This window comes from Macaca thibetana, chromosome 20 (assembly GCF_024542745.1).
Source record: "Macaca thibetana thibetana isolate TM-01 chromosome 20, ASM2454274v1, whole genome shotgun sequence".
NCBI lineage: Eukaryota > Metazoa > Chordata > Mammalia > Primates > Cercopithecidae > Macaca > Macaca thibetana.
The window spans coordinates 27,015,119-27,042,651 of NC_065597.1; the positions used below are offsets into that span (position 1 = coordinate 27,015,119).

Below are 27,533 nucleotides of genomic sequence, written 5' to 3' on the forward strand. Positions count from 1 at the left end.
CACTGCCAGCTCCACCTCGTGGGTTCATGCCATTCTCCTGCCTCAGCCTCCTGAGTAGCTGGGACTACAGGCGCCTGCCACCATGCCCGGCTAATTTTTTGTATTTTTAGTAGAGACGGGGTTTCACTGTGTTAGCTAGGGTGGTCTCAATCTCTTGACCTTGTGATCCACCCACCTCGGCCTCCCAAAGTGCTGGGATTACAGGCGTGAGCCACCGCGCCCGGCCGCGTCTGTTGTTTTAAGCCACCAGAATGCAGTTGTGGTCACTTATCACAGTGGCCATAAGAACTTTCCTCACCTTTGTACCAGAAACCCTTCGAACCAGCAGAGCCCAACCAGCAGCCCGAGGAGGCAGAGGCATCAGTCTCTCCAGTATCTTTATGATGAGAAATGACATCGGTCTCCCAGCCGCACACAGCAGCCACGTGGGGTCAGCCTCCGGAGGGCCCCTTCCTGCCCGGCACTGGCTGCCCATCAAAACATCTCCCAGACCGCTGCCACCGTGCTCTGCCCGAAGATGAAGGTGCCAACCAGCACAGAGACCACTCCCCAGACCTCCAAGCAGCACCTGCCAAATCAGTAAACCCATGTCAGTGCTTTTCTGGATTATTACACAAACAAGCCATGCACACACAGAAAATTCACTATGTAAAGCCCAGTACGGGGTCATCAATTTGGAAAAAAGAAAAATTCAGAATATTCCCAATTACCTGTAGAGACGGGCTTCCAAGACAATGGGAAGCAAAGTGCAAAGTACCCAGGCAATTTTTTTTTTTTTTGGAGGTAGAGTCTCGTTCTGTTGCCTAGGCTGGAGCGCAGTGGCACGATCTCAGCTCACTGCAACCTCTGCCTCCTGGGTTCAAGCAATTCTGCCTCAGCCTCCCAAATAACTGGGACTACAGGCACGCACCATGACACTGGGCCAATTTTTGTATTTTTAGTAGAGATGGAGTTTCACCATGTTTGCTAGGCTGGTCTCAAACTCCTGACCTCAAGTGATTCGCCCTCCTCGGCTTCCCAGAGTGCTGGAATTACAGGTGGGAGCCACCGTTCCTGGCCCCAGGCAATTTTTAAAAGCCCTCCGATCCCACCTGTTATTTCATAACCCATTTCTCCCCAGTATTTTATCAAATAAAAAGACATGGGGGCCAGGCACGGTGGCACCCACCTATAATCCCAGCACTTTGGGAGGCTGAGGCGGACGGATGCACCTGAAGTCATGAGTTCAAGACCAGCCTGGCCAACATGGCGAAACCCCATCTCTACTAAAAATAGAAATAAAAAATTAGCCAGGCATGGTGGCAGGCACCTGTATTCCCAGCTACTTGGGAGACTGAGGCAGGAGAATTGCTTGAACCCAGGAGGCAGAGGTTGCAGTGAGCCGAGATTGCATCACTGCACTCCAGCCTGGAGGACAGAGCAAGACTCCATCTCAAAAACAGAAAAAGACATGGAGAGAGGGGAGACACTGCTTTGAAAGTCCCCCCACCCTCCTCCCTTTCTGCTCCTCAGCCTCTGATGAAACCCCATGAAAGTGAAGGAGAAGACGCAAGCTCTAAGTCACACACCATCTCAGAGGGGCAGGGGATGAGGACGCAGGAGGCAGAGGTGGCTGGGACCGGCAGCCACTGAGGCCACATTTGTGAGCTTCGTAATGTAACCAGAGACGGGGTAGACAAGGAGGTCAGAGCGATAACAAGATTCCCACAAAATGGCAGGGCCGCCAGAGGTATTTCTGGCCCCATTAACAAAGGCCAGAAAGATGGGCTGTCATGGAAGGAACATTTCTAACCAAGCAGCATCTCAGCACGGCTGTTCAGCGCCATAAACATCCATTCATCTGTGCCGGCACTGTGAGGCCAATGTGCCCGTGGGCTGCGGCACTCCTGGAACAGTGCTGATGTATTAGAAGGACCTAAAGCAGTTTTAGCAATAAAAATATCTTGAAAGCTCATCAGTAAAAACTGTTGTGAGCTCAGATCAAGGGAGAAAACAAAAGCACGAAGACTCCAAACAGCGCCCCAGGGAATGAGCAGCTTAGTGGGTTGCCAGACATTGGGAGGCTAGTTCTAAACCCAAGGCAGGTTTAGAAACATCCAGAAAAACTGCTCTCAATCCAGAAGAAACCAGGCCAGGCCTGCTCCTTTGCAAAAACCAAGCATGGGCTCAATGGGGCTAGAGGGACGGGGGCTAGAGGGGAACAGACCTACACCTGGGCCCCAAGTTCATGGTTGCTGTCATTTAACATTATCTGTGGTGGGGTGAAGGGTGGCCCCCAAAATTCATGTCCACCTGGAACCTGTGCTGGCGAGCGTATCTGGAAACTGGGTTTTGCAGATGTAATTAAGTGAAAGATCTTGACAGAAGATGCTACCTAGATTTAGGGTGGACCCTAAATCCAATAGTAGGTATCTTTATAAAAGAAAAGCAGCCAGGTGTGGTGGTGGGCGTCTGTGGGCCCAGCTCCTGCGGGAGGCTGAGGCAGGAAGATCGCTTGAGCCCAGGAGGTTGAGGCTGTAGTGAGCCATGATTACACCACTGCACTCCAGCCTGAGCAACAGAGCAAGACTCTGTCTCAAAAAATAAAATAAGTGGCCGGGCGCGGTGGCTCAAGCCCGTAATCCCAGCACTTTGGGAGGCCGAGACGGGCGGATCACGAGGTCAGGAGATCGAGACCATCCTGGCTAACACAGTGAAACCCTGTCTTTACTAAAAAATACAAAAAACTAGCCGGGCGAGTTGGCGGGCGCCTGTAGTCCCAGCTACTCGAGAGGCTGAGGCAGGAGAATGGCGTGAACCCGGGAGGCGGAGCTTGCAGTGAGCTGAGATCCCGCCACTGCACTCCAGCCTGGGCGACAAAGCGAGACTCCGTCTCAAAAAAAAAAAAAATAAAATAAAATAAAATAAAATAAAATAAAATAAGTAAAAGCAGAGGGATATTTGAGACCCAGAGACACAGGGAGAAAGCTAGATAAAGACAGAGGCAGAGACTGGAGTGATGTAGCCACAGGCCAAGGAGCACCTGGGGCCACCGGAAGCTGAGGAGCCTTCAGCGAGTCCAGCCCTGCCAACACCTTGATTTCACACTCCTGGCTCCAGAACCGGGAAACAAAAATCATTTCTGTGGCCTGAAGCCTCCCCACCAGGTCCCAATTTGTGGTAATTTGTTACAACGACCCCAGAAAACTAATATCTCATCTCTTTACCTGTCTCAGCCTCAGTTTCCACATCTGTGGAATGGGAGGGAGTCACCCAGACCCGCAGGCTCCCCAGGGGTGGCTGAGGAAGAGCCCATCATTCATGTGCACGTCATCCTCTTCAGTGGGTCAGACTCAGCTGCCCAGTGGCAAAGCAGACAGGCTCAGTTGTGTCTGATCCACAGGCCCGCTCAGGGATAAATATTTGTCAGATAAAGGAAAGATCCAAATTCTTTGGTCTCAACAGCACTGTATGCCAGGCAGGTGGGTTAGCACGGGGCCTGGGGGCCAGGGGCCTGAGTTGCAACCTAGTTCTGTCCTCACTAGCCTCCTGGCCCGCCTCCTCATCTGTAGGATGGAGACATCCGGGTATGGTGGGGAGGTGAATATGTAAAAGGACCTAGCACAGTGCCTAGCAGAGGAGCCTCGGAACGGCAGCCCACTGCTGTGATAGAACATGTTGTTCTGGTGTCTGGCCGGCCATGGGGTCTCTCTAACTCAGCCTGCACCCTGATCCTGCCCTGGGTCCGAGCCAGGCAGCAAAGGAGGGTACAGATGCACCACTGGGTGCTTCCAGAGGCTGGAATCTACATGAAATCCCAACTACAGACCCTCAAAGCAGAAGGGAAAGCCCTTGCAGGACCCGGCATCACTGGCCTGGGCTCCTGTCCTGGCTCAGATGCCCTCATAGTGGGTGGACACAGACTCTCTTCCTGTGGCCTGCAGGTTTCTCATCTGCAGGATGCGGAGGATGGGAAATAGGATGTCCAGGGTCCCCTGAGGCATTCTTACTCTGATCCGGGGCACGCCCAGGTTGCCACTTCATCTTAGGGACACTTACTTGACTCTTGGTCCTATAGGCTCGATGCCCATTGCGCAGATGAGGCACAAACCTGCAAAAAAGACAGGGTCACCCTCAGCTCTTCGTTATCAAACCCAAAGCAACAAAGAGGTCCCAGGAGAAGTCCTCAGGGACCCAGGAGGCCAGCAAGGCCTCTGCCCACAGGTGCCCCTGGCTCAGGCCCCCTGGAGAGGGAACGCAGTGGAACTGGAAGGATGGGGCTGGAGTCCCAGCTCAACATGCCTTGTGACTCAGCCAGAGGTCTGGCAACAACTGGCTTCCCAGAGCCCCGTGTTTCAGGCAACCTTGACAACATGCCCTCCACAGCAGGGTCTGTGAGGAGATGGTGAGAGTCCATGCCTGACGCCCAGGAAGGGCTCAGCAACTGGCAGCTACCATTATTATTATTATTATTATTATTTTGAGACAGAGTCTCACTCTGTTGCCAGGCTGGAGTGCAGTGGCACCATCTCAGCCCACTGCAACCTCCACCTCCCGGGTTCAAACGATTCTCATGCCTCAGCCTCCTGAGTAGCTGGGACTACAGGCACATGCCACCACGCCCAGCTGATATTTGTATTTTTAGTAGAGACGGGGTTTCACTATGTTGGCCAGGATGGTCTCAACCTCGACCTCGTGATCTTCCCGCCTCAGCCTCTCAAACTGCTGGGATTACAGGTGTGAGCCACTGCACCCAAACTTTTTTTCTTTTTCTTTTTTTTTTAATAGGTCTGCTAGGATTCAGGGCCATGTAGCTCGACCTCAGGTTCCCAAAGGATCCTCTCTTATCCCAAACCTGTCCTGGGCAGTCCTTCCCAGCACAGGAAACAGCCAGTGCTACAACTGGCCACCTGATCACAGAACCAGAACTTAATCCAGCAGCCCAGACCAGGCAGTGTGACGGAGGAGCCACGTGGCCACACCCTCACCTCTGAGAAGCTCCACCCGGAGCTGGAGTGAGCAGCAGTGTGGCCACACCCTCAGCCCTGAAAGCCCCGCCCAGAGCCTGAGGGAGGGGCTGTGTGACCACACTCTCACCTCTGAAAGCCCCACCCAGAGCTGAGGGAGGAACTGCATGGCCACACCCCTCATCTCTGAAAGCTCCAAAGCCTGAGGGAGGAGCCGTGTGGCCACACCCCTCACCTATGAAAGCCCCGCCCAGAGCCGAGAGGAGCTGTGTAGCCACACCCTCACCTCTGAAAGCTCCACCCCAAGCCAGAGGGAGAAGCCACACAGCCACACCCCTCACCTCTGAAAGCCTCACCCAGAGCCTGAGTGAGGAGCTGCATAGCCACGCCCTCACCTCTGAAAGTCCAGCCCACAACTGAGGGAGGAGCCGTGTAGCCACACCCCCATCAATGAAAGCTTTGTCCAGAGCGTGCAGGAGCAGTTGTATGGCTACACCCCTCACCTCTGAAAGTCCTGCCCAGAGTCGAAGAAGGAGCTTTGTAGCCACACCCTCACCTCTGAAAGCTCCACCCCAAGCCCAAGGGAGAATCCACGTGGCCACACCCCTCATTTCTTTGAAAGCTCCACCCAGAACCTGAGGGAGGAGCCACATGGCCACACCCCTCACCTCTAAGAGCTCCGTGCAGAGCCAGGAGCAGAGTGGGTGGCTGTTCTCCTCCCCTCCCTTCACTTCCGCAGTTTTTATCCCTTAATCCCAGTAGACCCCAATTTACAGGAGCTAGGGCAGGTACAGTTAGATTCTCAAGGGACTATATCAAAGACAACCCCTGAATCTTAACTCACCTGCTAAGAACCCGCTTTTCATATTCCACACATCAGTTGGCCTCTGATAACCAAGGTTTCTCTGTGGACCTCAATTCTTCCATCCCCCACCTCCGGACTATTGACAAAGTTGTCACCACCCACTTACCTGGGACCCTGAACAATGTTTCATTTCGTTTCATTCCCTCATTCGAGTTTTGGAAAACCTCTAAGAGCTTCTCCTGTGCTTTCTGTAAGTTTCACCAATGAGCATCTACTTCTTGTCTGTTTGACATAAGGGCTGCATTAGGGTACTGGGGATATCTGGCTAAGGGTCCCCAAGCTCAATGTCTCCTTGACGGGGTTCCTCTCACGGCTGAATCACAGGGTCCACTCACGGAACACGCACTGAGGGACCCTTGACTGTGTACTTAGCATTTGCTGTGCGTGGGGCCCTGGAACAGCCCCCACTGCGGATGTAGGGTCTCTGTTCTGGGCTCCAGTGGGTCACTACAGTGTTCTCTCTTCCTCTGGAAGAAGCATCCCTCCAGCTCCTCCTTGCTGGCTTCCCCTCAGATAACGCTTGGGCTGTTCTGAATTGGAACAGCTCTCCATCGCACACTAACTTTGGGAAGGTTTCCTAAGAAACCATCCTTCGCAGAAACAGTGTTTGCCTCCAGGGCCTGGGGGCAGGAGGGGAGGGAGCCTTCACAGGGTGCCTTGAGCCACGTGACTTTCACATATATGATTTTCTTTTTTAATAAAACAAAATCCTTTACCAGGAGGTACCAGCAGTAGCACGGACAGAGCTGTATGATTGACCCTCAGCCCTGCTGCACACTAGCTGTGCCCCATGGGGGGTTCAGGGCCTCGGTCTTCCCATCTATGGAGTGGGATAATAAAGGTGCCTCTGTCAAGGATGTCCATCAGGAGCTGTATTAGTCTGCTTGCGTGCTGCTAATAAAGACCTACCAGGGACTAGGTAATGGTTTGTTTTTGTTTTTTGAGATGGAGTTTCACTTTTGTTGCCTAGGCTGGTGTGCAGTGGCACGATCTTGGCTCACCGCAACCTCTGCCTCCCGGGTTCAAGTGATTCTCCTGCCTAAGCCTCCCAAGTAGCTGGGATTACAGGCATGTGCCACCATGGATGGCTAATTTTGTATTTTTAGTAGAGAAAGGGTTTCTCCATGTTGGTCAGGCTGGTCTCGAACTCCTGACCTCAGGTGATCTGCCTGCCTCAGCCTCCCAAAGTGCTGGGATTACAGGTGTGAGCCACTGTGCCCGGCCAGAGGCTAGGTAGTTTATAAAGGAAAGAGGTTTAATGGACTCACAGTTCCACATGGCTTGGGAGGCCTCACAATCATGGCAAAAGGTGAATAAGGAGCAAAGTCATGTCTTACATGGTGGCAGGCAAGAGAGCTTGTGTGGGGGAAGTCCCATTTATAAAACCATAGGATCTCATAAGACTTATTCACTACCACGAGAACAGTAGGGGTGGAACCACCCCCTTGATTCAACTATCTCCACCTTGCCCTGCCCTTCACAGATGGGGATTATCACAGTGCAAGGTGAGACTTGGGTGGGAACACAGCCAAAGCGTATCAGGAGCTACTGAGATGTTCAATGAGTGAGTGAAGGTATGTAAAGCCCAAGCCCTGTGCCTGGCTCAATAAACAGGGCACCTACATGGGGCCTTAATCCTACCTGTATGCGTCTCCCACCTTCCAGAACCTTGACCTCCAACACGGGGAGTCCCCACAGAGATGAACAGGGAAGAACGAGTGGGCAGAAAGCCTGGAAAGCAGGGGCCTCACCTGGGAAGATGAAGATGAAGAAGGAACTGATGCCTCCGATGATGCTGACGATCTCGCTGAGGTCGGGCATAAACAGCACCATGGCGAGCGTCACGGTGACCCACAGGACAGTCAGCGGCATCCGGACCCACAGCCCTGAGGGGTCAGCCAGGGCCCTGGGCCCCCATCCCTGCAAGCAGCTTCTCCTCCAGAAATCCTGCATCACCGACCTGGAGGCCACGCCCAACACAGACAATGGGCATCCCAGGGGCACCAGCCTCCACCTGCCAGCTGCTCCCCCAGTCCTCCAGGAGTCCCCCCCCGCCAGGGCTCCTGTTCCACAGTCAGGCATTAATTCCCCAGGAGATCTTGCCAACCCTCAGGGGTTCTGCCACCATCAGGCAGCCCATGGGACAGGGGATAAAGCACATGGTTCGAGTTCCAGTCCTGGCTGTGACACACACTCACGGGGTGACTTTGGGCAATCTACCTAAATCCTCTGTGCCTGTTTCCTCCTCTCTACAACTGGAGATGATGGTAGTCCCACAGCCATGTAACCCACACCTGGCACATGCTGAATCACAGCACACGTCAGCAGACCATGCTGAACGGTGCCCCCCACTGAGCCAGGCCTCACCTCCCCAGGAAGAGCACGATGGGGTAGACAGTTACGATGGAGACAGCAAAAAGGACCCGGGCCACAATGATGACCATGTCATTGCCTGGGTAGGACATCAAGATGTCAGCAGAAACTTCTGTCCCAAAGGTCAGGAAGCCATAAACCCCTGAAGGTGGGAAAGGACGGAAGCCAGAGAGTGAATTAGGAAAATGCTGTCCCCTCCCCCACCAACAGATGGAGAGTGCCTGGCTTTACCACCTAGGATTTTGGAAGGGACAGCCCAACGCTTTCCTGTCCTAAGCCTATACATGACTCTGCTCCACGGATTCAAAACTCCTGCAGACAAATCCGCCACTTGTCCTTCTTTCAAATCGCTCACAGAGCTGGTGCACAGAGCTTACCCATAGCACGTGTGTTGACTAGAAGCACAGAACACTCTGAAAAATACAAACACACCTCCCATGCCCTGTCCATCTCACTCCTACGACATCTAAAGAAAGCAGCTAGCTGTGCACACATTTCCAAATGGGGAAAACCAAGAGCCAGGGTGTCAACGAATGCCTGGAATCACACAGCTAGTTTTCGTGGACTGAGGACTACAGCACCAGGCCCTTTGCCCCAACAGAGTGATGCTGCTTCCATCACCCCCGGTTGCCTGCCCTGTCCTGAGACATCTGCCTCTGACTAATAGCCACATCCCTTTCACCTCTCTGCAAGCCCTTTCTGAGAGGTCCCATGGCCCTGGCAGTGAGAACATGTGGAGGTGACACTGAATCACTGAGTCTGACCCATGGACTACAGACTGATGGGACCTCCTCTGCTGGGGAGGGAGTCACCCAGCAAGTTTCCTGAGTAACCACAGTATCTTAGTCCATTTTCTGTTGCTTACAACAGAATACCTGAAACTGGGCATCTCATAAAGAAAAGAAATTTACTTCCTATAGTTATGAAGGCTGAGAAGTCCAAGACTGAGTGACCCCACTGGGAAGGCCTTCTTGCCAATGGGGACTGTCTTCAGAGTTCCGAGGTGGCACAGGGCATTGCACGACAAGGAGGGTGAGCTCTGACTCAGTCCTCATTCCCTCTTCTTATAAAGCCACCAGTGCCATGTCCATGATAACCCATCAGTCCATTCACCCATTAATCCATTAAGCCCCTGCCCCAGGCCTCTTACGTGGGCTCTTCGGCTGGACCTAGAAACTGAAATCGACACCAGTGAGACAATCAGATCAACAGGAGAAAAGCCTACAGGTCTTATTAATTCTCCATGTACATGGGCTCTTAACAGAGTGATGTCTGAAGAAGCAGCCAAAATGAGATGCCTTTATACTTTTTAGACAAAGAATAAAACTGACAAGGAATAACAGGCCAAAGGGGATCTGGTCAGGGGCAGTGAATTTCTAGGGGAGTCACTAGGAGATATATGGGGTGGGTATAAAACTAGCAGACGCTAAGGGCTAGTTCAGTAAGTGGATTTATTCAGGTCCATTGCAGCCAGAAATCCCCCTTCCAGTGATGATGACTATTTCCTCACCCTGGCATGGGGAGGGGCCCCTCCCAGAGGAATTTTTATGGCTTAACTCCTGCAGGAAGAGTCCAATCAGCTAGCCCTTTCTGAAACTACAATTTCTCGTGTGTGTGTGTGTGTGTGTGTGTGTGTGTGTGTGTATAATTTTTTTTTTTTTTTTTTGAGACAGAGTCTTGCTCTGTCTCCCAGGCTGGGGTGCAGTGGCCGGATCTCAGCTCACTGCAAGCTCCGCCTCCCGGGTTTAGACCATTCTCCTGCCTCAGCCTCCCGAGTAGCTGGGACTACAGGCGCCCGCCACCTCACCCGGCTAGTTTTTTGTATTTTTTAGTAGAGACGGGGTTTCACCGTGTTAGCCAGGATGGTCTCGATCTCCTGACCTCGTGATCCGCCCGTCTCGGCCTCCCAAAGTGCTGGGATTACAGGCTTGAGCCACCGCGCCCAGCCTAATTTTTTTTTTTTTTAAATGGAGTCTCACTCTGTCATCCAGGCTGGATTGCAGTGGCACAATCTCGACTCACTGCAACCTCCACCTCCCACGTTCAAGCGATTCTCCTGCCTCAGCCTCCTGAGCAGCCGGGATTACAGGCACGTGTCACCACGCCCAGCTAATTTTTTGTATTTTTAGTAGACACGGGGTTTCACTGTGTCAGCTAGGGTGGTCTCGATCTCCTGATCTCGTGATCCACCTGCCTCAGCCTCCCACAGTGCTGGGATTACAAGCATGAGCCACCATACCTGGCCTCCGATATTTTCAACCCGAAATAATCAACGTACCAGTTTGGCATACTGGCAGATGGCGCATCCTTCAACCCTTCACCACAAATGGATTAATCTGTTCATGAGAGCAGCGTCCTCATGACTCCACAGCTTCTTAAAAGCCTCACCTCTTGATACTGCCATACTGGCAATTACATTTCAACAGGAGTTTTGGAGGGGACAAAGAATCAAACCACAGCATTCTGCCCCTGGTCCCCAAAACTCATATCCTCCTCACAGATAAATACCCTATAGTTATTCCAACCCCATGGCCCCAAAGTCTTCATGTGCTCCAGCACCAACTCAGAGGTCCAAACTCCAGTGTCTGGTCTGCGAGCCTGTGCAATCAAAAGCCATCTACTTCCAAGACACAATGGCAGTGCAGGCAAAAGAAACATTCTCATCCCAGCAGACAGACCAAGGCCAAAGGCAAGGAGTAAAGGCTCCAAGCAAGTCTGAAACCCAGCAGGGCAGACGCTCAAGCTTCAAGCTGGAGGATCATCTGTTTTGACACCACGTGCCACCCCCTGGACACACTGGGGCAACTCCACTCCTACGGCTTTGCCGGGTACAGCCCACGTGTCTGTTCACAGGGGTTGGCACTTGATGCCTGAAGCTTTTGCAGGCAGGCGTTGCACATTGCTGCTAACTTCGCGGTTTGTAGCCCCAGCGGCGGTCCCACTCTCATGACTCCACTAGGCACTGCCCTGGCAGAGATGCTCTGCAGTAGCTCCAACCTGCATTTCCACTTGGCACTGCCCTCATGGGGGCTCTGTAGAGTGGCTCTGCGGCTGTGACAAGTCTCTGCCTGGACTCCTACGCTTTCCACAACATCCTTTTTTTTTTTTTTGACACAGGGTCTTGCCCTGTCACCCAGGCTGGAGGGCAGTGGCACAATCACAGCTCATTCCAGCCTTGACCTCCAGGGCTCAAGTGATCCTCCTGCCTCAGCCTCCTGAGTAGCTCGAACTACAGGCTCACACCACCATGTTCTGCTAATTTAAAAAAATGTTTTGTAGAGACAGGGTCTCACTACATTGGCCAGGCTGGTCTTGAATTCCTGGCCTCAAGCAGTCCTCTCACCTCAGCCTCCCAAAATGCTGGGATTACAGGCATGAGCCACCACACCTGGCCTGAACAACATCTTTTGAAATCTGGGCAGAGGCTGCCAAGTTTCTGTAGCTCTGTCTGCCAGGCTGCAGAATTAGTGCCACATGGATCCTGCCAAGGTTTACCACTTATACCTCTGGGGCTGTGGCACGAGTCAGACCAGGGGCCACTTGAGCCAAGGCTGGTGCAGCAAGGAACCCTGTGCCAGGGTCCAGGGAGCAGAGACATGAGGGCACCTAGGATAGCCTGTGGAGGCACCCTGGGTCTGTCCCCAGAACCATCCTGCCCTGGAGGCCCCTGAGCCTGCCATGGGAGGGGCAGCCTCTAAGATCTCTGAAATGCCTTCAGGGTCTTTCTTCCATTCTCTAGATAATCCTTTCTCTCTGTACTAATCTCCTTAGCAAAAGGTCTCAGGGCCATAACCTTGGTTTCCTGTCCAGAACACGCGCTGCACTCTACACGGCCAGGCTGAAAGAGTTCCAGATCTTGCTGCTTTGCTTCTCTTTTGATGATCAGTTCCCTCTTCAAGTCATTTTTTGCCTGTCCCAGCATAACGTGAGCAGCTAAGAATAGCCATGCAGCATCGTGAATGCTCTGCTACTTGATATCTCTTCTGCCAGATACCCTAGTTCGTCCTTTTTTGCCGGGGGAGACAGTCTCTTGCTCGTTGCCCAGGTTGGAGTGCAGTGGCACAATCTTGGCTCACTGCAACCTCCGCCTCCCAGGTTCAAGTGATTCTCCTGCCTCAACTTCCCGAGTAGCTGGGATTACAGGTGCCCGCCACCATGCCCAACTAATTTTTTGTATTTTTAATAGAAATAGGGTTTTACCATGTTGGACAGGCTGATCTCAAAATCCCGACCTCAAGTGATCCACCTGCCTCGGCCTCCCAAAGTGCTGGGATGACAGGCATGAGCCGCGGCACCCGGCCAGTTCTTCCCGTTCAAGTTCAGCCTTCCACAAAGCCCTCGGGCATGGACACGGTTCAGCCAAGTTATTTACCAGTTTCTAACAGGTTTGGCCTTTACTCCAGCTTCCAAACCCTTGTTCCTTGGTTCCGTCGGAAACCTCCTCAGAATAGCCTTTACTATCCATGACTAGCTACAGCATCTAAGAAGTTCCAAATGTTCCCTAGTCTTGTCTCTAAGCCCTCACCAGAATCTAGCCTTTTTCTAGCCTGCTCCTCCGAATTCTTCCAGTCTACACTCATTGCCCAGCTCCAAAGCCACTTCCACGTTCCAGGTAGTCAATCATCAACTCTTTATACCAATTTTCTGTCTTAGTCTATTTTTTGTTGGTTACAACTGAATGCCTGAAACTGAGTAATTTATAAAGAAAGGAATTTTATATTTTTACAGTTATGGAGAAGTCTGTACTTCTCCATATGAGAAGTCCAGGATTCTCAGTTATGAGAAGTCCAGGATCAAGAGGCTGCATCTGGTGAGAGCCTTCTTGCTGGGGGGGACTTTGCAGAGCCCTGAAGTGGCACGCAGGGTGTCACATGGCGAGGGGGCTGAGCGTGTGAGCCCAGGACTCTCTTCCTCTTCTTACAAAGCCACCAGCCCCACTCCCATGATAACCTATTAATCCATTAACCCATGAATAGATTAATCTGTTCATGAGGGCAGAGGCCTCATGCCCCAATCCCCTCTTGAAGGCCCCACCTCTCAACGCTACCACATCGGGGATTAAATGTCAACGTGAGTTTTAAAGAGGATAAATATTCAAACCATAGCACACAGGAGTCCAAGGCTGCCTGACAGACCCACTGCAGCCCAAGAGCTTCCTAGATTGGAGGATACGATGTGAATGAAAAAAAGACTGGAGTGAAGGGGCCAACCAGAAGCCAGCCGTGCCAGAGACCTGGGTCTGTGCTTCCGACGCACTGTATGACCTTGGGTGTCACAGCCCCTCTCCGAGCCACACTTTCCTCACCTTTAAAGACCCTCTGCCTCCCACACACAGTTTGTGAGCACCTGAGTCCACTGTACCCACAAACGTTTTGTAAACCACCACCCAGATGTTACAATGTCATGACCGACAGCAGTCAATGTCCTTTGAACAGCAGGCAGCAGGGCTGGGGTGTGGTGTGTAAGAGCAGGAGCTGTGGAGATGGCTAGGCTGGAGTTCAGTTCTCAGCTTTGCACATCTAACTGTGAAACCCTGAACAAGTTCTGGAGGGCCTCTGAGCCTCAGCTTCCTCATCTATGAAATGGGGCCTTTTCCTATGGACACTAAGAATTAAACGAGTCCAGGGGCTCAAAACGTGGAGTATTGGGCCCAGCACATGGTAAACTCTCTAGAGAGATTCTCACTGTTACTCCCCACCCTCTGCAGGGGTGCCTGGGAAGGGCCTTACCCGTCAGTGAATAGATGAGGCAGCAGGCCAGCAAGGACAGCACGGAGACCAGGGCCCAGTGGGGGAGGCTCCGCTTGTTCATGCTACAGTAGATGGAGACAGCAGCTTCGTGACACTGCAAGACAGAGGGCGGCTCAGCAGGATGCTGGCATCCCCCGGAACCAGAGATGCGAAAAAGCACTCATATCCAAAAGGTGGGAAATGTGGGATAGGATGAGGTTTCTCTTCAAATAGCCTGATCAATCCTTTATTCTTTAATTCATAGTACACCCCCACCCCTTTTCCCTTTTTTTCTTCCTTCCTACCTTTGTTACATGTCCAAACACGCCACAGTACCAGGTGTTATCAATACCAGCTCACATTCCTTTTTCTTTTTTTTTTTTTTTGAGACGGAGTCTTGCTCTGTCGCCCAAGCTGGAGTGCAGTGGCGCGATCTCGGCTCACTGCAAGCTCCGCCTCCCGGGTTCACGCCATTCTCCTGCCCCAGCCTCCTGAGTAGCTGGGACTACAGGCGCCCGCCAGCTCGCCCGGCTCATTTTTTGTATTTTTAGTAGAGACAGGGTTTCACCGTGGTCTCGATCTCCTGACCTTGTGATTCGCCTGCCTCGGCCTCCCAAAGTGCTGGGATTACAGGCGTGAGCCACCGCGCCCAGCCACATTCCTTTTTCTTTAAAAAAAAAACTAGCTCTCTAGCTCATTACAAACACCCCTTCCCCTTTCCCCTCTCCTCCTTACCTGCCCACCTTATCTCAAAAAAGTTCCAATGTCTAACCAACCGAGACTGGTTTAGATTGTGCGGCTCAACCCCAGCCAGTGGGAAAAGCGTACAGGGGCAGGACTTGCGTGAGGAAGAAAGGCCCTCGTACCCCTTTGTTCAGGTGTGCTCTCATGGCAACTGGCCAAGAAAAAGCACCCCTCTGCACAAAAGTAAAATCACTTTGCTAAGAATCCTTTGAGTGTTCAATTTCGTTAAGATTTTGAGCGTCTGCCGGGCGCGGTGGCTCAAGCCTGTAATCCCAGCACTTTCGGAGGCTGAGACGGGCGGATCACAAGGTCAGGAGATCGAGACCATCCTGGCTAACACGGTGAAACCCCGTCTCTACTAAAAAATACAAAAAACTAGCCAGGCGAGGTGGCGGGCGCCTGTGGTCCCAGCTACTCCAGAGGCTGAGGCAGGAGAATGGCGTAAACCCGGGAGGCGGAGCTTGCAGTGAGCTGAGATCCGGCCACTGCACTCCAGCCTGGGCGACAGAGCCAGACTCAGTCTCAAAAAAAAAAAAAAAAAAAAAAGATTTTGAGCGTCATTCCCAACAGACACAACCCACATGCCCACCAAGAGCAGAGGGCGTAAATCAGTGGCAGGATGCTAACACACAGAGCATGACATGGCTCTGACAAAGAACCGTGCACCTCAACACAGAAGAATCTCACAGACAGAACGTTGAACAAAAGAAGCCAGATAGGGGCCGGGCGCGGTGGCTCACACCTGTCATCCCAGCACTTTGGGAGGCCAAAGGGGGCAGATCACTTGCGGTCAGGAGTTCGAGACCAGCCTGGCCAACATGGCAAAACTCCATCTCTAAAAGTACAAAAATTAATCTGGGCATGGTGGTGAGCACCTGTAATCCCAGCTACTCGGGAGGCTGAGGCAGGTGAATTGCTGGAATCTGGGAGGCAGAGGTTGCAGTGAGCCAAGATCGTGCCACTGCACTCCAGCCTGAAAGACAGAGACTCTGTCTCACAAGAAAAAGCAGCCAGACAGCAGAGAATGTTTCCGTTAATGGATGCAAAGTTCAAGTTACAAGATGAACGATTCTACACCAGGGTTTCTCAGACTTGGCACGATTGGTGTCCAGTGTGGGATAACTCCAGCAGCCGCCCTGTGTGATGATTGGGGCAGGGGGATGTTGTGCAGTGTCCCTGGCCGGGACCTACTAGATGCCAGTAGCAGCCCCCCTCCCCCAAGTTGTGACAACCCAAAATGTCTCCAGACATGGCCAAATGTTCCCTGGGGGTATAACCAACCCACATGAACCTGTGCTAGAAGGCAGTATGGTGGTTTGGGTAGGGTGGGTGCTACTGACTAGAAAAGGTCATGAAGGGGGTCCTGGGGGCTTGACCATGTCACGTGGGTGCACACCTACTTAGAATCTACATACTGTATATGTGACATGCCATATTGGGGTTATAATTTTTTTTGGTAGAGATGGGTTCTTACTGCATTGCCCAGGCTGGTCTCAAACTCCTGAGCTCAAGCAACTCTCCTGCCTTGGCCTGCCTAAGTGCTGAGATTTCAGGTGTGAGCCACCATGCCCAACAGGGATAAGAATTTTAAATGCAGGAGGGAGTGGTGGCTCATGCCTGTAATCTCAGCACTTTGGGATGCCGAGGCGGGTGGATCACCTGAGGTCTGGAGTTGGAGACCAGCCTGTCCAACAAGGTGAAATCCCATCTCTACTAAAAGTATAAAAATTAGGTGTGGTGGCACATGCCTATAATCCCAGCTATTTGGGAGGCTAAGGCAGGAGAGTAGCTGGAGCCTGGGAGGCAGAGTCTCACTCTGTCACCCAGAATGGAATGAAGTGGCGCCATCTTGGCTCACCGCAACCTCCGCCTCCTGAGTCCTCAAAGGACTCTCCTGCCTCAGCCTCCGGAGTAGCTGGGATTACAGGCACGCCCAGCTAAGTTTTTATATTTTTGGTAGAGACAGGGTTTCACCATGTTGTCCAGGCTGGTCTCATACTCCTGACCTCAAGTGATCCTCCCACCTCAGCCTCCCAAAGTGCTGGGATTACAGGCGTGAGCCACCAAGCCCAGTGCAATAATTTTTTTTAATGCACAACATACACAGTCAATGCCAAGAGCCCATGAGTCACGTGGATTCATTTCTTTGGGTGGGTTGTGGACACTGGTGATTCATGAACAGCCAAGGGAACACTGATGTACAGCCAGGGCTGCGCGGGGAGGCTCTGCTCTGTCCAGACACGAGGGGCAGGGAGGCTGCTCTGTCCAGACACGAGGGGTAGGGAGGTGCTGCTCCGTCCAGACACACTGGTGGGTTCGGTGTTCTTCCCAGGCTCCCAGGGCTGGTTCCCACCATCACACCCACTCACTCACTCACTCCTGGTTAAAACCAAACATGCCGATGCCTCGCTCCTGCCCACCCTGCAAGGATCCTATACAAGGAGCTCAGATTGGCTGGGTCTCCCCTCCCTGCCTCAGGGCCTTTGCCTGTGCTGGTCCCTCTGGCAGGATTTTCTCCTGGTCCAGCCAGCTCCTCCGCACCCTCCCGGGGAGTCCTCCCGAGTGGGCTGGTTTCCTCTCTCACACGGCCCGTGTCTTCAACATAAGCAGGCTTTTCATTTTGTCTGCTCAGCATCTCTCAACCACACGACAACAATGACCACGTATGCCTTGCTCAGGGCTCTGAACTTGGGCCCGGATCGGAGCCTGCACCCAGCTGAATGAACACTCCAGGGGTTACCCATCTACCCATCCCGTGAACCCACCCAGTAGCCACCAGGCCTCCCTTCACCCAGCCCCGCTGTCTGTCACTCATGAGTCCTACTCGGTGCAAGTGAGCAAAGCCAAGGAAACAAGCCCAGCACAGCCATCCTCCCACTCCCAGGACACATTCTGTAGATGTAGGAGGGCACAGTGGCCTCCTCCCTCTGGCTTCCAGCCCCTACTGAGCACACCCCTTCCACTGACCTCACGTGCCGTGCACCCCTGCTTTCTGCCCCCAGGTTTCCCTGACCTATGGGAGGGCTCCACCAGCAGTGGGGACTCGACACCTCTGGGACTCTGCGGATCAACCCTCTGCCTCCTGCACCTCCATGGCACTTGTGGGGTTCACCCCACACTCTCAGGTCAGCCCTGTGGACCTGGAGCCCCAGTGCCGACAATGGGGACCTCCGTGATACCCCTTTCCTGTTCCTAAAGGGGCACCAGCACCTCAGCCCCATCGCAGGCTCTGCCTTCAGGGCACTACAGGTGCCCCAAGGTGGGGGGTCCCAGAACGGCAGCTCTGCATATAGGGGCACAGCTGAGTTCAGTATAAGGGAGAAGACAGTCAGTAGTGCCCGACAGGCTGGCGGGCAGGAGGGTGCCTCCTTTTCTCCCCATTGACTCCCCAGTTGGGTTTCTACTGGTGTTTTTTGTTGTTTTTTATTTGAGACAGAGTCTTGCTCTGTAGCCCTGGCTGGAGTGCAGTGGCATGATCTTGGCTCACTGCAACCTCCGTCTCCTGGGTTCAAAGGATTCTGATTCAGCCTCCCAAGTAGCTGGGAGTACAGGCCCGCACCAGCATGCCCAGCTAATTTTTGTATTTTTTGTTCAGATGGGGTTTCACCATGTTGGCCAGGCTGGTCTTGAACTCCTGACCTCAGGTGATCCACCAGCCTCAGCCTCTTAAAGTCCTGGGATTACAGGTATGAGCCACTGTGCCTGGCTTCTACTTGTTTTATAAGGGGAAGCAGAGCAGGCCTGCTGAGGGCGGGTGGCACCCAGGAGGTGGTGGCAATGTACAGACACTCATTGCTCGGTGATGGAAAGAGATGGGGAGATGGGAAGACGACACAGTGGCCAAAAAGTGGACCCCACCCAGATGTCCATCAAAGGACACAGGGATAAAGCGCAGCTTATCCACACAATGGAACGTTATTTGACCACACATAGGGTGGCTACAACATGGATGAATCTCACCAACATGGTGGGGAGGGAAGCCTGTCATTAAAGGCCACAGTGGGATTCCATTCCTAGGAGAGGGCCATCGTAGGCAAATCCAGAGAGACAGGAAGCACAAAAGCTGCGGGCAGGGGTGGAGAATGGAGAGCGACTGACGGCGATGGGTTTCCTCTGGGAACAACAGAAAGGTTCTCAACTGACTGTGATGGTGGCACAGCTCTGAATATACTAAAATCCATTACGTTGTACACTTCAGAAAGGTGAATGGCATGGTATGTGCATTCTATCTTAACAAAAATGTTTTTTAAGACCACAAAAACCAGCTGGGCACAGTGGTTCACGCCTGTAATCCCAGCACTTTAGGAGGCTGAGGTGGGTGGATCACAAGGTCAAGAGATCGAGACCAGCCTGGCCAACGTGGTGAAACCCCATCTCTACTAAAAATACAAAAATTAGCTGGGCATGGTGGCAGGTGCCTGTAGTTCCAGCTACTCAAGAGGCTGAGGCAGGAGAATTGCTTTAACCCAGGAGGCAGAGGTTGCAGTGAGTCAAGATCGCGCCACTGCACTCCAGCCTGGGCAACAGAGCGAGAGTCTGTCACAAAAGAAAAAAAAAAAAACCACCAGAAATCCTGGCATAGCCGCACTGGCTGGGGGTGGACACGACCCCTCTGCTCCTGAGTCCCTCTCACAGACTGGACAGGCCTGGGGCGGGGGTGCCCCATTGCCAAATGTATTTGGGCGGGGATGCTGTGTTTGAGTCAGGTCAGAGTTCCTGATGATAGTATGTGACCGTCCCTTCCCTGCAGCCCTCTTCAGCCTCACCCCCTTTCCCAGCACCTTCACCTACATCTATTCTCCCCCGCTTGAGATCCTGGCAGCCCCCACCTCTACCCTGAGCCCCTACTCCCACTCCTTCAATTCTCATCCTTCCCCGCTCTTCATCTCAGCATCTCGTGTCCCTGGAGACGCAGCCCAGGCCTGGTTGCTAGGAGAATCGGATGAGGGCTGGAGGCAAAGGTGAGGGGCACCACTTGCCAGCATCGGGGAGGCGGCCCCAGTGTGGGTCTGCTGCACCATATGGCGCTTGGGCACAGAGAGGCGTTGTTAAACCCAGTCCAGACAAACAGTTGACAGCAAAATCAGTTCTTTAGATCTTTCAAAATATTGGGCATGCAAGAAGCAATGTGAGAAATCCACGGAAGTGGCTTGCTGAGGCCCTGAAGCCCCATGCTGACTTATTATGCGGAAGAGAAATGGAAATCTTTCAGAATTTTTTTCTTTCCTGAAAAGGGTTCTCAAAGAAAAGGCAAGATGAAGAACAGAAGCAGAGCTCACTGATGGTCAAGAGAAGAGAAGAGCTCAATGGCTACTAAGCTGAGATCCAGTGGTAAACCCTGAACGCATCTCCCTGTGGACTTGATTTTACTTTGGAATGGTTTTGTTGGTGCTGGTAGTAGGCAGTGGATAGGTGGTTGTTTTTAGGAGATAGAGGTAAATCTTCCCTAAAATAAGCAACATGGCCAGGCACGGTGGCTCACGCCTATAATCTTAGCGCTCTGGGAGGCCGAGGTGGGCAGATTGCTTGAGGTCAGGAGTTCGAGACCAGCCTGACCAACATAGTGAAAACCCCCTGTACTAAAAATACCAAAAAGAATTAGCTGGGCATGGTGGCGCATACCTGTAGTTCCAGCTACTTGGGAGGCTGAGGCAGAAGAATTGCTTGAATCTGGGAGGCAGAGGTTGCAGTGAGCTGAGATCCACTGCACTCCAGCCTGGGCAACAAGAGTGAGACTACAACTCAAAAAAGAAAAACAGACAAAAAACAATGGAAGAACAGTGTCTGCTGCCACCCACTAGGAGGGCTAGGGGTACCCATGACAGCCCAGAAGCAGGGGACTGAGCCCAGGCCCGCCTCCTCCCTGCTGTCCCCCCATCCCTGGCCACCTTTCCCCCAGCACCATGCCACAGAGCCCTCTGCACGTCTCTCTCCAGCTGTGCCTGGGGTCTGCTCACCTCAGCGCCCACCTGTGCTGTCCTCTCTACCTGGGGTGCACTCCCAGTCACCTGGCTGCTGCCCATATATCCTTCAAGATCCCCTTCAGACCCTACCACCTTGAGCAGACACCTCTGACTCTACCCCTCTGCCAGGATTCTACATATACAGCCTCGTCCTCCCTCCCATGATATTCTATTAAAAATTCTGTATTCCTGTCCCCTCCCCCTCTCTAATCAGCTCCCTATACACCTTCCAGCTCCTCTACCCTGTACCCCTCAGGAGGCAGGATCTTTCCTGCCCAAGGCCCTGGGCAGAGTCCACCTGGGTAAAACTGTTCTGCCAGAGTTAAGTAGAAAGCTCTAGGCCTCCAGGCCTCAGGTCTGATTACAGCCCTGTGGGGGTTCTGCAGAGGAAGCGACAGGTCTCAGGTCCCCACACTCTACCCGAGACCCAATAAACATGGTGCTGCTTTTGGCCATCAGTGGGGGCTGGATTCCCAAGTTCAAGGCAATTCCCACCTCCCTGAACCCAGACACCAACCCACTCTCGTGGTCTCGAAAGACAGCCTGGAGACCACAGGTCGGCAGCAGAGAGCCCAGTGTATCCTAGAAGTCCTCAAACGCCTCCCTAACAGAGAAAACCAAGGTTTCCTGAGGGAGCAGAGACTCACCCACAGCCTCTGCAAATGCCACAGTCTTCAACACAGATGCTCAAATTACCTGAAACCCGAAGCAGATGGTGGGGAAGACACTGAACACAGAGGTCCAGGAGGCAGGGCTGTAAACAGACAAGAACAGGAGTTTATTAAAGAAGGGTCACACCCGGAACAACCTGCGGCTACAAGGGTGAATCTTAAAGGATGCTGGGAAAATGTAACAGAGCATGGCTGCAAGTTGTATTTTTAATGACTGTGTCCGTGACCAGGCTTTTGGGAATGGAAAAGGATGCTGGCTAAATGCTGCACTTTCTAAATACGTCTTTGCTGACATTTGGTAACATGACATTTTCCATGTGGGCAGAATTCGGGCAGGGAAACAGCAATAGGAACTCCCAACTTCCTTCTTGAAGGCTGCTGGCTCCCAGTGCGGTTTGGTAATGGGGGGGCACCCACAGCATCCACGCAATGATCCCAAATAGCACAAGGATGGTTTGAGCTCCGTCCAAGCCACCTAAGAGGACAGAGGTCTGCATGGGGAGAACCTCCAGGTCCAGCCTCTTGGGATCCCCGCCTGGTTCCCAGCTTCCTTTGACAGGTTTTCTAGGTGTAAAGTAAGATGAGGTCATGCTGGATTAGGGTGGGCCTGAATCCAATGCCTGCCGCCGCGATTGGAAGGGAAAACAAATACACAGAACACGGTGTGAGGATGAAGGCTGAGACCCAGTGATGTGTCTCTCAGCCAACGAACACAGATCGCTGCCCCCAGAACTGGGAAGTGGCAGGAAAGATCTGCCCCTGGAGCCTTCAGAGGGAGCATGGCCACACTCTGATTCTGAATTTCTAGGCACCAGAAGTGAAGGAAATTTCTGTTATTTTAAGCCACCGAGTATGTGGTCACTTGTCACAGCAGCCCTTGGACACTCACATATCCTAACTCACCACCTCCTGTTTTTACCAGGGCCTCCTCATCCCCCCAACCTGCCTGTGCTAAAGTACCACCAGCTCAGTGTACGGATCTCAGCACTCACAGTCTTGAACGCCGTCTCTGGGCCAATGTCAGCCACGTTTCTCCTGCCAGCCCGGACCTCTCTCCCCGAACTTCAGACACACAGACCTGCCCAGATTCTTGACTTCCCTCTTAGACGTCTCAAGGTCGGCTCCACCTTGACTGTTCCAGCCTGAGCTGCTCCCAGGGACCCGCTCTTCTCAGTCCTCTCTAATCCAGGAAACGGCATCTCCCTCCTTCCCCTTGTTCAAGCTGAGAGCTCCAAGTTACCTTGACTTTCTTCTCTCTCTTGCTCACCGTCCAACCCACCCGCAGCACTGGCTACAGAATTCACAGGGCCAGGTGCAAAAGGAACGTGTGGGGACCTTTGTTGGACAATGATTAAAAATTTTAAGACGGCAACAGCAGAGGGTTACACTGAGCATGGGGACTGGGTGACTGCAGGGGTCCCACACCCACGAGCCAGCCCTGCCACTAGGAAATCTGGTCTCAAGCATATCCAGAGTCTGACTCTTCCTCACGGCCTCCTCTGAAGCCACCAGGTCTGGGACCTGGGATCTAGGCAGGGGCCTCCTACTTGGTCTCTGCTGCTGCCCCTGGTTCCCAAAGACGACAGAACAGCCAGCCCTTTTTTTTTTTTTTTTTTTTTTTTTTTTTTTGAGACAGAGTCTTGCTCTGTTGCCCAGGCTGGAGTGCAGTGGTATGAACTTGGCTCGCTGCAAACTCTGCCTCCTGGTTCAAGCAATTCTCCTGCCTCAGCCTCCTGAGCAGCTGAGATTACAGGTGTGCACCACCACACCCGGCTAAATTTTGTATTTTTAAGTAGAGACAAGGTTTCACCATGTTGGCAAGGTTGGTTTTGAACGCCTGACCTCAAGTGATCCACCTGCCTCAGCCTCGCAAAGTGCTGGGATTACAAGTATGAGCCACCACACCCTGCCCAGAATGACCATTTTTAAAAACAGGTCCTGTCACATCCCTGCTGTACTCAAAACGCTGCCAAGTCTCCCAACTCATCCAGAGCAAAACCAAACTCCTTCCTGTGGCTCTGAATCCCTACACGACATCCCCGCCCACGCTCTCTGCCCTTGCTCTGGCTGGCTTGGCCACACCGGCCCCCTCGCTGTTCCCCTGCGCCGGCACTTGCGGCTGGCTGGCTGCCAGGTTATATACCTCCACGCTGTGGGGACAAGTCTGCAACAGCCTATGACCCCTTGGCTGCCGCAGCCTTTGGCGGTTTTGCGTCCCTTGGCCCGTCCCGGTCATCACTAGCCACAGCCAGGTCCCTGCAGCAGAAGGAAAGTGGCCCTCCCTTGCCTTCACCGCATCAGAGACGGAAAGAACTGCATGGAAGGAGCCCAGGCTCTGCAGTGAGCCACGAGAGGCTCCTCCTCCGAGACTCCCCTGGAAGACTCCCCTGCCATGCCTCCCCACAGAGGCTGCCGGAAGCTGTTCCCTCAGACTTACCTCAGTGAAGGACGGGACTCGCGCACGAGGCCCTGGGGCCAGAGGTAGTACTGCACGGTGATGACCAGGGCCAGGTAACAGGCAGCCAGGGTGCCTAGGATGCTAACACACAGTGACCATGTGAGGGACTGCGCAGTGGGTGACATGTGCGGTTGATGCACGGGAACAGACGGCGGGATCTGAATCCCAGCTCCACCCTTGACAATGAGGTGCTGGCCAAGCTCTCCATCTCTGCCTCCCTGTCCTCATCTGTAAAGGGTGTGCGTGCGGCAGGGCTGGTCTGGGGTCCAGGGGTCAAATGTATAGAGGTTTTTGTTGTTTTGAGCAGAGTCTCACCCTGTCGCCCAGGCTGGAGTGCAGTGGCACAATCTCGGCTCAGTGCAACCTCTGCCTCCCAGGTTCAAGCAATTCTCCTGCCTCAGCCTCCCAAATAACTGGGACTACAGGCACGCACCATGACACCGGGCCAATTTTTGTATTTTCAGTAGAGATGGAGTTTCACCATGTTGGTCAGGCTAGTTTCAAACTGCTGAGCTCAGGTGATCTGCCCACCTCAGCCTCCCAAAGTGTTGGAATTACAGGCGTGACACCGGGCCCAAATGTGTAGAATTTTCAGTGGCACCCAGCGCCCTTGGGGATGGCGGCTGTAATATTGTTTCCTTCCCACCAACAAAAGCTAATCAGCCACTCAGCCTGACGCCTAAGACAGGACGCCAGCAGGCTTGGTCACACTTCAGAAGGGACAAGCCCCCCTGGCTTGGTCCAAGTGGAACGGGAGCCTTGCAGGGTAGAGGCCTGGGGGAGGCTCCAGTTTGCTGCCTGCTGTTTCTACACAATGTCTATTGTTCATACACAACAGGGGAAAGGAAGGCGGCAGAAGGGAATGGATACTGTTGCCAAGCTTTGTTTCTTCAAAAGTATACAGAGCCTTAGCCACAAAAAGAAAACCGTGTGTGTGTGTGTGTGTGTGTGTGTGTGTGTGTGTGTGTGTGTGCGCGCGCGCGCACGCGGGGGGGGGGGGGGGCGGGGGCGGGGGGCAAGGGGGTGTGTCCGCCCGGGTGGGGGCAGGGGGGCAGGGGGGCGTGTGCGCGCGGAGGGGGCGGGGGGCGTGTGCGCGCGGAGGGGGGGGGGGGCGCGCGCGCGCGCGGAGGGGGGGGGGGGCGCGCGCGCGCGGGGGGGGGGGGGGGGGGGTGCGCGCGCGGGGGGGGGGGCGCACGGGGGGGGGGGGGGGGGGGGGGGGGAGGGGATGTGCGCGCGCGGGGGGGGGGGGGGGGGGGCGCGCGGGGGAGGGGGGGTGCGCGCGCGGGGGGGCGTGCGCAGGCGGGTGCGGGGGGGCTGCGCGCGGGGGGGGGGGCGCGCGGGTAGGTGCGGGTGGGTGTGTTGTGGGGAGGTGTCTCTCTGAGCCCATGTGCAAAAAGTCCAACAATGAAACCGTGAGTAGCACTGATGTTGTTACAGGTCATTTTCTTTTTTTGGCTCGTCTGTATTTTCCATCGGGAAAACATTTTACTTGCATAATTTCATATTGTTTTCCCCTTCTCCAAATGGGAAGGCCAATCCCCCAGCTCCTCTGACCCCAGATGGACAGAAACCCTGACACAAACACTCAGCAAGGTGGGGACCCCCACTGGGCAGCATCCCCAGCCCTTACCTTGTATATTTCTGGAAGGCGATCTCCCGTGGGGCGGATAGGGGCAGGATGACCAGCGCGGAGAGCAGGGGCAGGGTGAAGCGCTGGTCTGTGTACCACGGCTGCGGGGCGGGCGGGGTGCCAGACAGGAGGGAGTCACACACTGCCAGAGACACGGGGAGAGCTGAGCCACAGAGCACAAACGCCGTGGGTTCTTGGCTCCTGCCTGGCCCTTCAACCCTGAGTGGGGTTGGACATCCACCCTCAGTCAGCCCCAGGAGCCCAGGGATCGGATGACAAGTGAGATGGAGACAGGTCACGTGCCCCACACAGGAACAAAACCTGACACATGAATTAATTCAACAAATATTCACTGAGCTTCTTTCCCACAGCCAGCACTGCTCTAAGGCCCGGGGATGACCCGACAAGCCATCTACCCTCATGCCTCTTACATTCTGGTGAAAGCTTCTTTCTGTTTTGCTCAGGAACTCAACGGTATCTGGGGTCAAATGGGGGCCTGAAGTAGATTTTTGGTCACTGTGCAGGCAGCACCAGGCTGCTGTCCATCAGAATAGCAGGTTCCCATGGTTGCAGCAAAACACATGACCCCAAACACAGTGGCTTAGAACCACTTTATTACAACAAGTCATAGCTTGTAGGTAGAGAATTAAGTTCAGGGCCGGGCTGGCCAATCCTTCTCCATATAGGATTGGCTGGGGTTGTTTGGGGGTCTCTGGCTGGCAGTGGGGCTGGTCTGGAGGGCCCTTGATGGCTCCCCCCAACACCTGGTGCCTGGTGGGTACACCCGGGCCTTCCCTGAAGTCTGGGAGTCTCTCCACATGGGCCTTCTAGCAGGTGCCTCCAACTTCTTCCTTGGCAGCTGAGGGATCCCAGAGACAGAGGCAGAAGCTGCCTGTCCTCTTAAAGGCCAGGCCCAGCACTGGCGCAGCGTCCCATTTACCACACACTGTTGGACAAAGCCATACAGGCACAACTAATTCAAAGGCAAGGGACACAAGCTCCACTAACCTCTCCATGGAAAGAATACCAAAGAATCGGGGGCCATTTTTATTCTGCCACAATGATTTGGAACCCCTCTAGGAGACAAGACAGATGGGGGAGGGGAAAGCACAGGAGAGTGGGAGGGTGGCTAGAGGTGGGAGCCACTGGGAACCACCTGGGCAGGTGAGGTGGCCCCTGCAACCACTGGAGGTGGGAGGCTGAGCAGCTTGAGATGTCTTCATTCATTTCGGAGGTCGTTGGCACTGAGGTGTCATATATGCTTCTTTGATCTCACTCAACAAGGGGAGCCGTGTAAAAAATGAATGCATGTGAGAACAGCTCATGTGTACAAAATGATGAAGGGGAAGGTTCCACAAGCAGATGGTCACAGCAGCATCCACGTGGGACAGCCAAAGATGCCAAGGGAATGCACACGCCCCAGGACTGCACCCAGGCGGGTTTTAGACCTAGGCAGCGTGGGATGCAGCAGGCCCTTTTGTCTGCATCTGGACCTCCCATAGCCAGGATCCTCAGGGCCAACAGCAGTACTACACCAGCTCCTTCCTAAACCTAGCGTTCTTGGATGCTTGAGATCTCTGGCACCAAAGACACGGCCATTTGTACCTCATGCCATGACTCCCCCAAGCACTCCAACCTCTATCTAGCACTCCCTCTCAGAAGCTTGGCTTTCCCTACAGAGACGCATCCTCAAATATCTAACCAGATATACACAAGAACGCTCTCTCCACCACAGTCAATCCACCCAGACCTGGGGTGGCCCATATCCTCATCTGCCCTCTGACTAGTCAGGGGCCTCTGTTCCCAGTGAGGCTCAGAATCCCTCTTAACACAGCAACACTACCAGTTCACTGGAGTTGAAACTGCAGACGAACTCTACTTGCCACTGGTGAGCAGAATGTTTTTGTGCCCACTTACCCATTAAGAGGTTCAGATACGCCAATCTCACTTCTTTTTGGTATAAGATAGTGTTTACCAAGACACAGCAGCCTTCAATCTCAATAACCCCCCTCCCCAGTCAGGGGCCTTTTGCTTCAAGGATCAAAACACACACAGAACACACACATGGCAAAATGGTACACTAAATGTCACCCTATCAACAATCACACTCCAATTAGAAGTCTGAACATTCCAATCAGAAGACTGAGACTGTCA

General features: G+C 53.5%; 1 protein-coding gene across 1 annotated transcript in view; it reads right to left on the reverse strand.

Annotated features, from left to right (window-relative positions):
- Positions 1 to 360: 360 nt before the first annotated feature.
- The window catches only part of SLC38A8 (solute carrier family 38 member 8), a 35,089-nt gene continuing 7,916 nt past the window's right edge, over positions 361 to 27,533 (reverse strand). The window contains exons 4-11 of the mRNA XM_050775065.1: positions 25,380 to 25,521; positions 23,729 to 23,830; positions 21,317 to 21,374; positions 13,914 to 14,028; positions 8,179 to 8,326; positions 7,563 to 7,771; positions 4,039 to 4,090; positions 361 to 568 (exon numbers count right to left, since the gene is read on the reverse strand). Of these exons, the coding sequence (XP_050631022.1) occupies positions 475 to 568; positions 4,039 to 4,090; positions 7,563 to 7,771; positions 8,179 to 8,326; positions 13,914 to 14,028; positions 21,317 to 21,374; positions 23,729 to 23,830; positions 25,380 to 25,521 (920 nt within the window). The 3' untranslated portion in view covers positions 361 to 474. The remainder of the gene's footprint in view (positions 569 to 4,038; positions 4,091 to 7,562; positions 7,772 to 8,178; positions 8,327 to 13,913; positions 14,029 to 21,316; positions 21,375 to 23,728; positions 23,831 to 25,379; positions 25,522 to 27,533) is intronic.